The sequence below is a fragment of the Salvia hispanica genome, chromosome 6, assembly GCF_023119035.1.
Source record: "Salvia hispanica cultivar TCC Black 2014 chromosome 6, UniMelb_Shisp_WGS_1.0, whole genome shotgun sequence".
Lineage (NCBI taxonomy): Eukaryota > Viridiplantae > Streptophyta > Magnoliopsida > Lamiales > Lamiaceae > Salvia > Salvia hispanica.
In genome coordinates, this window is record NC_062970.1 from 37,515,439 (window position 1) to 37,529,919 (window position 14,481).

The 14,481-nt window shown below is 35.1% G+C and overlaps 2 protein-coding genes, 1 long non-coding RNA gene and 1 other non-coding gene across 5 annotated transcripts; 1 reads left to right on the forward strand and 3 right to left on the reverse strand.

The window, feature by feature from the left end:
* The first annotated feature begins 1,102 nt into the window (after positions 1-1,102).
* Positions 1,103-5,623, forward strand: LOC125195879 (protein PAT1 homolog 1-like). The gene is made up of 5 exons (XM_048094150.1): positions 1,103-1,367; positions 1,526-1,692; positions 2,126-2,182; positions 2,707-2,782; positions 3,265-5,623. The coding sequence occupies exons 1-5, from the start codon at positions 1,304-1,306 to the stop codon at positions 5,310-5,312; spliced, it is 2,412 nt and encodes an 803-aa protein (XP_047950107.1). The 5' UTR covers positions 1,103-1,303; the 3' UTR covers positions 5,313-5,623.
* An 873-nt stretch (positions 5,624-6,496) lies between these two features.
* TRNAS-AGA lies at positions 6,497-6,578 on the reverse strand. Its single transcript has one exon. It is a non-coding gene; the product is annotated as a tRNA-Ser (tRNA).
* Positions 6,579-7,252: 674 nt separating this feature from the next.
* LOC125195845 (U3 small nucleolar RNA-associated protein 18 homolog) lies at positions 7,253-9,599 on the reverse strand. 2 transcript variants are annotated; one of them, XM_048094101.1, is made up of 2 exons: positions 9,453-9,599; positions 7,253-9,112 (listed from the first exon to the last, which is right to left on the reverse strand). In XM_048094101.1, the coding sequence occupies exon 2, from the start codon at positions 9,094-9,096 to the stop codon at positions 7,390-7,392; it is 1,707 nt and encodes a 568-aa protein (XP_047950058.1). In that variant the 5' UTR covers positions 9,097-9,112; positions 9,453-9,599; the 3' UTR covers positions 7,253-7,389. The 2 variants fall into 2 exon arrangements, with proteins under 2 accessions (XP_047950058.1, XP_047950059.1); XM_048094102.1 differs by having other exon boundaries at positions 7,253-9,078; positions 9,453-9,554.
* Positions 9,600-13,904: 4,305 nt separating this feature from the next.
* Positions 13,905-14,326, reverse strand: LOC125191725. Its single transcript, XR_007171216.1, has 3 exons — positions 14,253-14,326; positions 14,124-14,166; positions 13,905-14,016 (listed from the first exon to the last, which is right to left on the reverse strand). It is a non-coding gene; the product is annotated as an uncharacterized LOC125191725 (long non-coding RNA).
* Between the last annotated feature and the right edge of the window lie 155 nt (positions 14,327-14,481).

Sequence of the window (14,481 nt, forward strand, 5' to 3'; positions counted from 1 at the left end):
GGCTATAGTAGTTCTTTTTCCAAGCGCTAATTTTGGATGTGATGTTGGGGTTCACCTTCAAATCAGTGGTGGGGAACTCACGTCGGAGAGCCTCTTCTACCTTTGCAAGGTACCCGGCTCTAAATCCATTATCGGATTTCCAGCCTAGTGCAGCAAGATCTTTCAGCGTGGAAATCAGAATTTCCTCCTCCCTCCGCGACCACACACGACGATGACGTTCGGCAGCCCTTTGCACAGCTGCCCTGCCGAGTCCATTGCCAGCTACAAAATCGACAAACATGAAGGAAAACATAGTATACTTAATCAATCCATGAGTCATAATTAAATGATGGGAATATACCTTGCGGATGAACTCTTCCACCCAAATCCATGCTCGCTACTGCAATCCCCTGAATATAACCAGCGGCATATGCCGAAAGATATTAGAAAAAAACAGAACTTACAAACAAAATAGGAAAAAGGTTAGTTCATCACAACAAAGCATTGGAGAAGAAATTACTGCTATAATGCTTCAAAGGCCAAGAATATTCACCGCTAGTCTGGAGTGATAATCGAATGAGACAAGAGTGTTAAATAGGCGTTCCATAAAAGCGCCAAAATTTTGATTTTTTCCCCACAAATAAAATTCCCGCCTTGGTTGATTTTCAAGGCGGAAAAAGAAACCGCCAAATTTTTTATTTTGTCTAAGATCAAAAAGTGAATTTCCGCCACTGTGATTTTCAGTCAATAATTAAATTTCACCAAGGGTATTTGTGGAAATAGCTGGTCAAATACGACTCCCCAATTCACTACCAAACAGCCGATTATTTGTATAACTGGGTCCCCCAATTCATATCAAACAGGGGATAAAGACGAGTTGACATGAGGGAATAGTACAATATGTATAATTAACTAACTACACTTCATCTAACCCGTCAGACTACCAAACGCGGCCGTAGGGGAGCTGCCTGTGTGAATCTATATTAATTCACTTAAGGTGTCATGACACATCTAAATTAACATTATAAACCGGAATTCGACATGGAATAAACATCAGATACATTTCACTGTTTGCAAAACTCCAAACACGCCCTACCAAATAATCCATCTCTCTTGAATATTTATAAACAAAGACAAATCTAAGCACGCGCACTTTCTCTCTCTAGAATCGAGTCTGAGTCTAACCGCTCACTGTGTGAATATCTCAGTAGTTGAGTCTTTGTCTTGTCTGCTGCTAAACCCTAATTAAGCCAAGGGGAGCTGCCTGTGTGAATCACCCTCTCCATATTCGTGATCGGAGTTGGGTTCGATTAATTGCGGGAATATGGAGAGATCCGACGGCAAGGATTTCAACCACTACACCGACTTCACAAGCAGCTCGGCTTCTGGTAGGAATCTTCTCTCTTTTTTTGACTATTTATGTCTTGATTCCATTCATTTTTCGCTTACGATCCGTGCTCGAGCTTTATGGAGTGAGTGTGGATGTGATTTTCAGCTGGAATTTGTACACGCGAGGTTCTGATATGGTATTTGATTAATCGTGCAGGTGGTGCAATGTTTGACGCGTCACAGTATTCGTTTTTCGGTAAGGATAGAATGGATGAAGTGGAATTGGGGGGTTTGGAGGATGATGAGGAGGTTGGTCGTTCGATTGGGGGAGGATTTTGTGGTGAAGACGAATTGAACGAGTATCATTTGTTCCAGAAAGATGAGGTGAATATGTTGAATGGTTGTTGTGAAACTGAAACTGTATTTTTGATGAACTTCCAACTTTGAACTTTAGGCGTAGAACAGTAGAAGCTCATAGCTGTTCGTGTAATGAAGTGTGTAATCAACATATGGAGGCTATTAAAGGATAGCCATATTTTGCATGTGACTCTCAGTAAAGAGGAGACGTCTCTTAAATGAAAATAATATTGTAATTCTCATGATGTCTTTGAATTTTTTAATAATTTGGTCCTGTCTAAATGTGATCTTTTAATATTATCTGAAAATATAAGCTCCTGGAGTTCTTAAGATGGTCTTATTTGTTAGCTATAGAATTCCTGTTTCCTATGGAAAACTTTGAAAATCTTCTTGTATTAGGGCCTAACTTATTGTATATATCTATTTTGATCTAATGTCTTGAACAATTTTCATTTTGCAGGGCTCAGGAGTAGGATCTTTGTCTGATATAGATGATCTGGCAACTACATTTGCAAAAGTGAGTTGTTCACAAAACATAGTACTTTTTCAGAGTCTATTCTTGTGATTTTGCATTCTTAGTAGTATTTTTTTCTATCAATCTATTACCCATGTTATTGTGTATCATGTATGCTTGAATCACCATTCAAAAATGGAAGCATAGCTACACATGAAATACAGCAAATAGTGCATTTGGTAGCAAGAATATGATCGTTAACAGTCATTTCAAGAAATACAATGAGAGATGCAGCTCAATGAGATATGCAAAAAGCAAAATGGAAAATAATCTGGCAAGTAAGTCTAACTTGGAAATAATTTGAACTAATATGATTGATCCTAGAGAACAATCTTAAGTTGCTTCCTGACATTTATTCTAAAAAAAAGAGAGAACAACAATGAACAATAGGATGTACAAACAAAACAATAAATGCTCATCTGTTTGAAGTCTTATTGATCTCCTAGATGTGTAAATTTGACCAATATTTGCTAAGTCTTGATCACTTTATTACATGCTATTTATTGTGCCATTCTGTTATCATGCAGTTGAACAAAGTTGTTTCGGGACCAAGACATCCTGGAGTTATTGGTGATCGAGGGTCTGGATCTTTCTCTAGAGAGAGTGAGTCTAATTATGTGCCTATTTAAGAGTTACAATTCAATCTATCTATCTTCCCTTACAGTTTTATGCTGATGATTACACGCACCAGTTGACGCTGTATGTGTAAATTACTAGTTGATCTTTTTAAAGAATTTTTGTTTCAAAATGTTAGAATTTTTTTTTTTATATGAAGATTTGCAATTAACGATTTTTTGGCAAGTGCTCTCAACGCCAAATTAAGCATCACATCCTTTTCCGAATGTCTTCATTGATGTGAATTATTCAAGAAGTAATAGCAAAAATAAAAAAATGGACCCTCTCCTTGTTGAAGGAAAAACACTTTGTTTGCACTCAGCAGTCAGCACTGGGATTCACATTAATTGTTGAACTTAGATTAAGGCATTTGATGTTTTGGGTTGCTATTTCTTGTTCACATGCTATGTTCAATTTCTTCTTTTCTTTTTACAGTTATTTTCTGGCCTTTTAATTTATAAATGTTACAGGCTCATCAGCCACAGAGTGGACGCGAGACACAGATATTCCTGAATGGTTTGATCACCATATGTCTGACTCAGAATGCTATGAAGAAAATAAGAGATGGTCATCACAGTCCCATCTGTCCTCATTGTTTCTATCAGAATCTAAACCATTATATAGAACATCATCCTACCCTCAGCAACAGCCACAGCTGCTTCACGCTTCAAGTGAACCCATTTTGGCCCCTAAATCATCTTTCACTTCCTTCCCTCCACCGGGTTCTCAAAAAACTTCTTTCAATTTGTCAACTCTTTCTAGTGGAACTCAGTCACCATTCTCTGCACAGAACAGCTCTTCGCTTTCTAACTCTATCCTCAGTTGGTCTAGTTTACCTCAAGGGTTCCAATATAATGCTAATATGAACTTAATGTCTCCAAATACATCTCATAATAATCAATTGCAGAACCACTGGATTAACCATGCTGGTGTTCTTCACGGAGATCATTCAATTCTCTTAGACAATATCCTGCAGCATCAGTATCATAATGGACTATTACCTCCACATTTATTATCCCCACAGCATCCAATACGACATCATTCTTTTCAACCATCTTTGGCCCAGTTGTCAGCCTTACAATCTCAAATGTTTTATAGCACTCCTTCATCAGATTGGTGCAAATACAGATTGACTCAGAAGAGCAAGTCAAAGTCTAAATCATCACAGAAAGGTAAACATTCTGTGCGTTTCTCTAATCAAGGGTCTGAGGCTAGTATCCATCGGAGTGATAGTAACTTTCCACAAATAAAATCTAAGCACATGACTGCTGATGAAATAGAGAGCATACTCAAAATGCAGCATGCGCACGGCAATGACCCTTATGTAGATGATTACTATCACCAAGCTCGCCTTGCAAAGAAATCTGCTGAAATGAGGTCAAAGTATCGTTTTTGCCCATCCCTCCCTCGAGAACAGTCTTCTCGATCCCGTAGTTGTACTGAATCACAACCACATCTTCAGGTTGATGCTCTTGGAAGGGTTTCTTTTTCTACAATTCGCAGGCTTTCCCCTCTTCTTGAGCTTGACCCCCCTCCTTGGGCATGTGGAGATAGTGGTTCCGAGCAGAAAATATTCGAAAAACCTCTGGAGCAGGAACCGATGCTTGCAGCAAGAGTAACAATTGAGGATGGGTTTTCTCTCCTTCTAGAGGTGGATGACATTGATCGTCTTTTACAAGCTACTCAACCTCTGGATGGTGGACACCAGTTAAGGCGAAAGCGCCATACCCTTTTAGAAGGATTAGCTGCCTCTCTGCAGCTAGTCGACCCACTTGGAAAAAGTGTAAATTCAGTCGGCCTATGTCCCAAGGATGATATTGTGTTCTTAAGGATAGTGTCTGTTGGCAAGGGCCGAAAACTCATTTCAAGGTTTCTTCAGCTTCTACTACCTGGTAGTGAACTTACTCGAATAGTATGCATGGATATCTTCCGCCATCTAAGATTTCTGTTCGGGGGCCTACCAGCTGATGCAAAAGCAGCCGACACCATCAATAACCTTGCTGAAACAGTCTCCATCTGCATTGGCGGTATGGATCTTAATTCCCTTAGTGCTTGTGTTGCTGCAGTTGTTTGTTCCTCCGAGCAGCCGCCTCTCCGTCCTATCGGCAGTCCTGCTGGAGACGGTGCGTCGGTCATCCTGAAATCCGTGCTAGAAAGAGCAACTCATTTACTGAGAGATCCTCTGCCAGCCAGCAACTTGAGCACTCCTAACCGCGCCCTTTGGCAGGCGTCGTTCGATGCCTTCTTCGGCCTCCTGATGAAATACTGTGCCAGCAAGTATGATAGTATAGTGCAGTCCCTAATCTCCCAAGACAAGTTGGAGATCGGGTCGGAGACTGCAAGAGCCGTAAGTGGGGAGATGCCGGTAGAGATTCTACGCGCTAGTGTATATCACACAGACGAGAGACAGAAGAAACTGTTGCTGAATTTGGCACAACAGTCGATGCCTGCCACCGGTGTTAGCTCGCAGGGTGGTGGAAGTGGTGGACAAGTGAATCCTGAAACGGTGAAAGGGTAAGTGAGCTGTGAACTGTAAATGCTTTGCTCTGCCTCCCTTGTCACTGTTGCTGCTGCTTTTGGGGTTTGGCAGAATTTTAGTGCCAACAAATTTGTTGGAGTGATGCCTGCTCTGAAGTCTTCATTTTCTATTAATAAATTTGTTAAAAACACTGTATAATGTCAAAAGCTCTATTTCTAGTATTTAATTATTATTATTGTTTCTATTGAGTCTGTGTGTAAAGTATGAAACTAGCATTTTCAGGTTGATTGTACAGGGATCATCATTAAGAGAAGGTTTGATATTAGAGGTCTCTCTCTATCTCATATGTATGTACAATTTGCGCTCGGGGTTTTGTTTGGACTTAAGCTTTTAAGTTTGTATAAATATAACTGGTTCAGTTCAAATTAGGTTCTTGACTTATTTTGTTTAGAGAATTAGAGGTCTCTCTCTCATATATGTATGTAGTACTATAAATTTTTGGGGTCTTGTTTTGTAAATACTTAAAGTATAGTCTATAATTGAATCGCACTAATTTTACTTTTGTGATTGGAGTCCAAAATTGTAGTACTACCATTTTTTGTTTTTTTTGTGAGTATATATATTCTCCCATCACATTATTCGGTCTATAATTAGAGTAACCAGGTATAAAGTAGCTCTAGTTAACACATGTTCTATGATTGGTTATATTAACCACATATAGTAATAGATGACTAAAGTAACTTTAATTTCTTTTTCTATACACCATAACTAGTAACTACCATATTTGTGCTTGTTCACAGACCTCTTTTCAGAATAAACAGTGGAATAAATTGATAACTAAATGAGAGGCTCTTCCCATCGACAACTTATATTGCATGCACCTAAAAATAGATAAAAAAAAAAAAGTAGTAGTAGTAGTACTATATGCTAAAACATTAAGGGGCAATTCCGCATAAATACACAAACTTTGACGCAATTTTAGTTTTGCACATAAACGTAGAATTCTACTATATTCAAACAAGCAAGCATTCAATTAATTTTTTAAAATAATGTCATTATGGCTAGTATAAGTAACATATATTATATCACTATGATTTTGGTCAAGTGTCATAGACATTCAATTACATGCTTGCTTTATTACATTGTAGTATAAGCCATGAAGACATTTTAACATCAATTTGGGGGCGATTAATTAATTATCCTATAAAAATTTTAAAAAAAAACGTGGACGGCAGGATTCGAACCTGCGCGGGCAAAGCCCACATGATTTCTAGTCATGCCCGATAACCACTCCGGCACGTCCACAACCTGAAGTCGTTTTAATTACTTAACAGTATGTTGTCATGTCAGAACTTATAATATCAGTCGTGGACTGGTGGGATAGAAATATCGTTAGTATTATACTACTTCACCTATATTTCTTTTTAATTTGTTTTCATTTCATGTGAGTTATACACCTTTTGTCATAGATTATTTCAATCAATTAGGCCCTAAAATGATTAATTTTTCTTCATTCTTGAATTGTTTTCAAAGCTTAGATCTTGAGAAAATCGAATCATGTTACACTTAAAAACCTCACCAAGAGAAAATGTTTCATTATCATTTGTCAATATATAGAAATTTGCTTTGTAAGGTTTGATTTAAGGTAAAGCATGAGGATTCTTGCTTCTTTGATATCTTCTTGTTGTTTTGGCTTTGGGATGTAGCAGACTAGCAGTAACTCAATTTAACCTCATATATCTTGGTTTTGGCTGGGTTTCTTCAAGTACAATTCTGAAAATTTCATGGCCTAATATCTTTTATATAGGTTGAACAAGATTGAACTTGTACTACAGTAAAAATAGGACATACCAACATACCCCTCACTAATTTTACTGAATCATCCAATATAATCAAGTGGCAACACCCAATTTCCTCTCACAATATATGATTGAAGAAACTCAACGAGTCCACACATAATCAACCATCAATGCCAAGGCTTGATGAAAAATAAACTTTCAACTTTCTCAGAAGAAATACAAACATTGTAGTATAACAAACATAACTGATCATGTCAATTAGCCTCAATAAGCAAACATAACAAAATTGGCATCTAATTTGGCCGATAAGAAACTGACTAAGCCCGATTATAGTGATGCAACTTGTATAATAAGACTTTTCCCGCAGCATTTCCCACAGCCATGAAACCTCCGTGAGGGCTGAAATCCATGCAGCTTGGATAGTGCACAGCCTTATTTGGAGGAGGCCAGTTCGAGAAAACAGTTAGAGACGGGACATGAACCAGCTTCATGCTATTCTTCTTCATGCGAGAACTGATGGCCAAAATTTGTGCGTCCGGACTGAATTTCATGAAATCCACCTTAGTAGTCAAGTTTTCAATAACTTTTATAGGTTTTCTCTTCCCACCTATGAACTCATCTCTGTTGTAGATGTTCACAATCCCACTGTCTGAACCTGCTGCAAATAAATTACCAACTGGGGGAACAGACAAAGCTGTACCAGTCAGACAACCTTCATCGACGCCCTTGTGGAAGCACAGCCTTGTCCTCAGATCCCAGTGATAAATCTGCCCATCCCCACCTGAACTCAACAATTGATGTCCATCATTAGTGAATGCTACAGATCTAACACTTCCATTCATCTTCAGCGTACCAATCAGTTCTTTTGTCTTTGATGACACCAACAGAATACACCCTTCGTTTCCAAGAAAGGCGATGGTTTTAGAATCAGGGCTAACCTCAAACGATTCCAAGCTCTTCTCATCCCGTCCTGCAAGAGGGCCTATCTTATCTACTTGAGCTTTGATTAAGTCAAAGCTATAAGCAAACTTCCTCCTTCCTGATATGATGGCCTGTGATCCATCAGGCAAGAAAGCAGCCTTTCGAATAGGACAGTCCTCCAGAAAAATGCTCTGGATCATCTCATTTTTCTTCCCATCTACTTGAAAGAACTTCAATGTTCTATCCAACCCACCAACAAGGAGCAGCTGTGCATTCTTGTGGAACTGCACAGAATTAATTGGACCTTGGGAAGGGTCCTTCATATTGGCGTCAGACAATCTCGAGTATTCAAGAAGCCCCGGTAATAGTTTCACACTCCTGTTCAGAACAAGATCTTCATTTGACCTGAGGACATCATCAGCATATTCAGGACGCTCATAACCACTGGCTACCACCACTCCGCTTTCTTTGTCAGAATCATCATCTTCAGAACTATACACTGGCTGAGAATTGGGACGTGCCCAATCAGTACCTCGGTTCATCTTCATATGCTGAGCTCTCAATCTCGACTCATACGCTTCACCAGAAATTACACTTTCATCCTCTCCTTTCCTCAGCTTCCGCAGTTTGTTGATCTTGGCTATGTTTATACTAGTCTTTTTCTCTTCGTCATCAACCCACACAGGTTTTCTCTCATTGTTATCCTGTTCATCAGCACTCTCATCTCCAGACTCAATGTCCTCTTCGTACACAGACAATGTGCTGTCTGCTGACCTATCAGTGAAGAACAACGCAGAGTTGTTGTCCACCTCCTCTCTAGCTTCTTCTTCTTCATCGTCCTTCCCAAACCCAACCGGTGAGTATAAGTTGCTAAACAAAAAGCTTTCGAGCTTCTTTCTCTCCTTCCCCTCCTCAATTTCCAATTGCTCGTCATCCTCCTCCTTTCGCCCTTTCTTTCTCTTATTATTTCTCGTAGGGTCCACGACAGTTTTGTCTCCATCCCCAACCTCTTCTTCGACAAGTTCAATCTTGTCTTTCACCATCTCCCTCTTTTTCTTCTTCCCTACCTCTTTAGTTAGGGCATTCTGAGAAATTAAGCTCATTTTCTCAGCCAACGAACTGCTCAAACCAAATCAAATCTTAGTAAAAACTAATCAATGATATAAACACATAGAAATAAAATCAGAAATGTACACAAAATGATTCTTTCAACAAAGCAATACACCCTCTACTGACCAATAAAGCAATTCGTTGCCATATCCGAAAAATAATCTATCAACATACATAAAAGTCAAGTTTTTGAAAAATTACATAGTGCAGAAGACTGACTTTTTCAGAATTTCGAACATTGTATCACAAATTTATCTTGTTGGTCTGTTCAATGCATGGGGAACATTCTTTCAATTCAATTGAATGTTAGCATACAAGAGGAATAAGATACATCAATAAAAATTCATACCAATTTTTCAAATATTTCTTTAATGGAGGCTGGAGGGCGATTCTTCTGGAGAGCGGTGGCGATTCTTCAATGGAGGTTGGAGAAGTTCGGCGGCGTGAGGAAGGAGTATACTTAAATGTGAGTAGTGTTTTAGGGCTTTTTCTTGAGGCTTTCTCTTTTCACTTTATACTATTAGGCCCAACAAAAATAATGTATTATAGCCCGCAACTTATTTTTCTAAATCTTGGTGCACAAAAATAATCTATACATATATAAAAGACGAGTTTTGGCCTTAATTTGAATATTTATAAATTTTGGGTATGAATTTCAATATTTATAAGTTTTGAGCAAGAAGTTGAATATTTATAAATTTTGAATGTAACTATTTATTTAATTTGGGTGTCAACTTTTAATCAATAACTGAAAAAACCGTTGTCCTTTCATAATCTATTGTATCGACTGTGCCAATGTAACCGTTGTTATTTGTTACAACTAATAATTAGGTCATGTTTTCTAATTAGGCCATGTATTGAAGAAAATGGAATAGATGGAATGTAACCGTTGTCCGTTTACTATTTCAGTTGCAAAAATAAGAGTCCATGTTACCTTAGAATTAAAACAATAAATTACTCCATGTTGTGGCGTTTATTAACCTAATAATATGATATGATTATACTATTAATTTCTCTAAGACTCACAATTTAGTGAATATGAATATGTTGTCCATGTCGTGCGATATATGTTTTAAAATTGTCAAATTAATTGCTCCATATAATAATGACTTGATATTTTTTGTCTATAAATGCATACCATTTGCTAACTTATGGAGTATTTCACTTCCACAAGACTCTCCTCCACTGCATCACGAATCTATACAATATATAAAAGGAGAGCTTTGAAGGTATTTAGGGAAATAAGAAAAACTTTTAGGGTATTTAAGGAGCCTTTTGTTTGTAAATTTAAAATTTTTGTTTGTAAATTTAAAATTCAAAATTTGTGACCAAATTTTAGTGAAAACAAAAAAATACAATTTACCAAACTTCTATTTTAGTGGGAATAGTGGCTCTTAATTAGTTGCATGGGACACCTATATTATGTTTTGTGGAAGAAGAGATTAACAGGCTGGAATAAGAAGAGGTGAGAAGAAAAACGAATAGGAATAATCTATATTGTGTTTTTCAATATATTTAAGATTTATTTGAAATTTATATTGTATTTATATTTTAGAGTTATCTGTATAATAAACTTGCAGATTGTGTTCGTCGCCTTCACTCCATCGCTCGTGTTTGGAAGCCTCACGAGTAGTGTCAATTTCCAAGACATCATCTCGTGGTACGTATACATATATTGTTTTATATAATGATAACATGGCTTGGTGAGATAACATGTTTGCACCTCCTCTATTATTTCAGTGATTCTAATCTAGACAGTTCTTGGATCTACTGCCCAATGTAACAGGTTTTTAAGAGTGCAACACATTTTGATTCTCTCACTGTTCGTGAAAATGTCGGGTTTCTGTTGTAAGATATTTGTCCTTATAATTAGTTTTTGCTTCATTGTTATCAACTGTATTTCATGTTTAAGTTATTGGTACAATAAATTGTTATTGTAGAAATTTGTGATTTTAGAACTTGAAATAATAATATTGTTTCTCATTCGGTATATGTGTTATTTTTTTTCTCGGTCTAATTTTATATTTTTTAATAATTGTTTTTTATTTATATATTTATGATTTCAGATTTCATATAATGATATTTTTATGGATTTGTAAAATCATTTTACAGTATAAAATAAGTTAAATTAAAAAAAAATGGATCGTGCATCGCACGTGGGTGATACTAGTGTACTATAGTAGTCAACTTATTTTTCATACCTAACTAAAATTCATACCTAACTAAAATAAATTTGTTTCCTGCTCCCTCCGTCCCATAATAGATGACATCCTTGTGGAATGTCACAAAATTTTAGAAAATATTCCCTCCGTCCCTGATTAAGAGTCACACTTTTCTATTTCGGTCCGTCCTCAATTAAGAGTCACACTTCATTTTTACCATAAATAGTAAGTAGGTCCCACGTTCCACTAACTCAATTCACTCACATTTTATTATTATAGGTCCCACATTCCACTAACTTTTTCAACCAACTTTTCTTTACATTTCTTAAAACTCGTGCCCGGTCAAAGTGTGACTCTTAATCGGAGACGGAGGGAGTATTGTTTTATGAGTTGGGCGGAGAGAGAAAATATTATATTTATATTAATGTGAAATGGAGTTTTTTCTAATTAAAAGAAATGTGACATCTTTTGTGCAACAAACTTAAAAGGAAATTGTGATATCTATTATCTCACATAGGGCATAATATATTTCTTTTTGATTAACCATGAAGTATATTAATTTGTTGATATTAAGTGTCAAATATATTTATAAAATATAAATAATTTAATTTGAATGGTGATAAATTAATTAAAAATTTGGGTATGTAACTTGAATTCTTATTTCAAACTTACTAAATTTATTGCATATCGATATTCATATTATTATAATAAAATTAATCTCTTCACATAATTTAACAAAATTCATAATTATATATACATATGTTATTTTGCCAAATAAAACTTGTATCTCAATTACTATTATGAGATGGAGATGGGTGGAATCTCAATTACAACGATTATGATATGAGTGGGATCTCAATTACGATTATAAGATGGGTAGAAGTCATCCCAATCCAAACAATAAGGGTGTGATCTCAATTATGACGATTATGAGATGAGAGTGATCTCAATTACGATTATGAGATGGGTGAAAGTTATCCCAACCCAAACAAATGGACCACTATGATTGTTCGAAAAAACATATTCACACGATTTGATGCACCATGGACTATCATAAATAATAGATGCTCTATTTCTTTTTTGCAATATATCCAGATCCTATCTCATGCTCATTTCAGTTTCACTCATATCTACTTTCATATTTCTCTATTACTCAAAAATATAGTACTTCAAAGAGTTCAACTATCACACCATAAGTGAGTCATTTCCCTTTTAAACAAAAAATCATTTCTCTTAATTTATTTTTCCTATCTACATTAATATTTTCACTCATCTACTTTTCTCTCTCTCATACTCTACTTTCTTCACTTCAACTCTAAAAATATCATTACCTTAATTTCGTGCGCAAAAGAAGTGGCTTGCTTATGCCGGATGAAGGGAGTAGGTTGTTTTGTTCATCTTGTTTTCAATTGGCTATTTCACTACGCATTTGGTGCATGATACAATATATATGACCATGTTTGGTTGCCGGGATTCTATCTGGGAAAATAATGTGAATCCTTAATTTTTAAATTTATGTATTTGTTTTGGTTTTTAGTCAATTTGGGAAAGTAATCAAATTCCTGAAAACAAGGAAAATAGTACAAATTTTTTCAGTATTCTAAATCCTAGCTTTTATTAGGTATTCTGTTTCCAAGTTTTAGTATTCTTGTATATTTAGGTGTTTAATGGAGTGAAGTAGATAATTTTATACAACTATTATTATTATTATTATTATTATTATTATTATTATTATTATTATTAATTCATTTTTAATTTATAAATCATACTCTTAATTTCAATATAATAAAAATTATAACCACAATTATAGTATATTATTTATTATCAATATTATTATTAATTTAATAAATAACTAGAATACAGTTATTTATATTATGAATCATATAACAATAGTAATAAATCATTATAATAACAATTTTTATTACTATTATTATTTTATAAATCAATAATTAATTTAAAAAGTGATAATTAAATTTTGAGTTATAAATTTGATTCAATTATAATATCAGTAAATAACTATAATTATAATTTAATTATAATAATAATAATAATAACATTTATGATTTTATCATTTATGATTATAATCTTATGAACTAATAAAATAAGAAAATATTAATCCAATTATTAAATTATCAATCATAATAATAATAATAATATAATTATTATAATAATGTTTTAATAATATTAATCTTTTACTAATTAAAAAAAGAAGTATTATGTTCTTAACGTAGTGTTTAGATAAAATAAAATCTTGATATATTCCAAACGCAAGAAAGAAAATTTGTTAGGAATCATATTTCGAGAATTCATTTTTCTAGGAATTACTTTCCCTGCCAACTTTATTTTCCCGTCAACCAAACATTGTAACTTTTTTTAATATTCAATAATTAAAATAATACTAGTAAAAATTGTGTGAATAGACAATATGGCCTAACTACGACAATTATACAAGGTGAGATCTTATTTTATTTGACACTCAAAAACTACTCTGTCCGTGATCATATATATAAATATCCTTGCCAAATTATTTTAAAGATGGAATCTGTCAAGTCCGATCAAAAGAATCAATCGATGGAACAACACTTACTTCCAAATCGATTTACCAAAAACAGAAACAACACTAACTAAACTAAGATAGGTACAAACCAAAGAAAGTTGTCTTGGTAAATAAAAAATGTCTCACCAATAAACAATTCCCTGATGAGTTTCTTAACATTTAGAAAAAAGCAATTCTCTCATGGTTATTGCAACCTATACAAGAGAACACAAATATAAATAAAAATCATTGAGTGACTACATAAAATTTTCATACTACTATAGAATAGAACACATGATCTCCGTAGATGAGTCTTGAGTACCTTGTCTTGGAGATGAGAAAGCTAGTTTGCCAAATGCAGAGTCCTGTTAAAGAAAAGAAGCTTTCATTTGACTAGTGGAATAAAGACAACTTAATGGCTAATGAATATAATTCTGGATAACGTTGTTACTTGTTGACACAAAATAATTCAGATCTATATAAGAAATAGCATGGATAATAGATGCACAGATGATGCTCGGGTGGCGGACGAACGTGGTGACTCGCCGACAACAATAATTCGGGTGGATTTTGGCTGGAGGAACAAGGAGGCGCAGAGTTTATAAAACAGAGTTAGAATCCCCAGTATAACAAACCACAGTTATTTTACTTCTTTCAATCCAATCCCCAATCAAAAAATA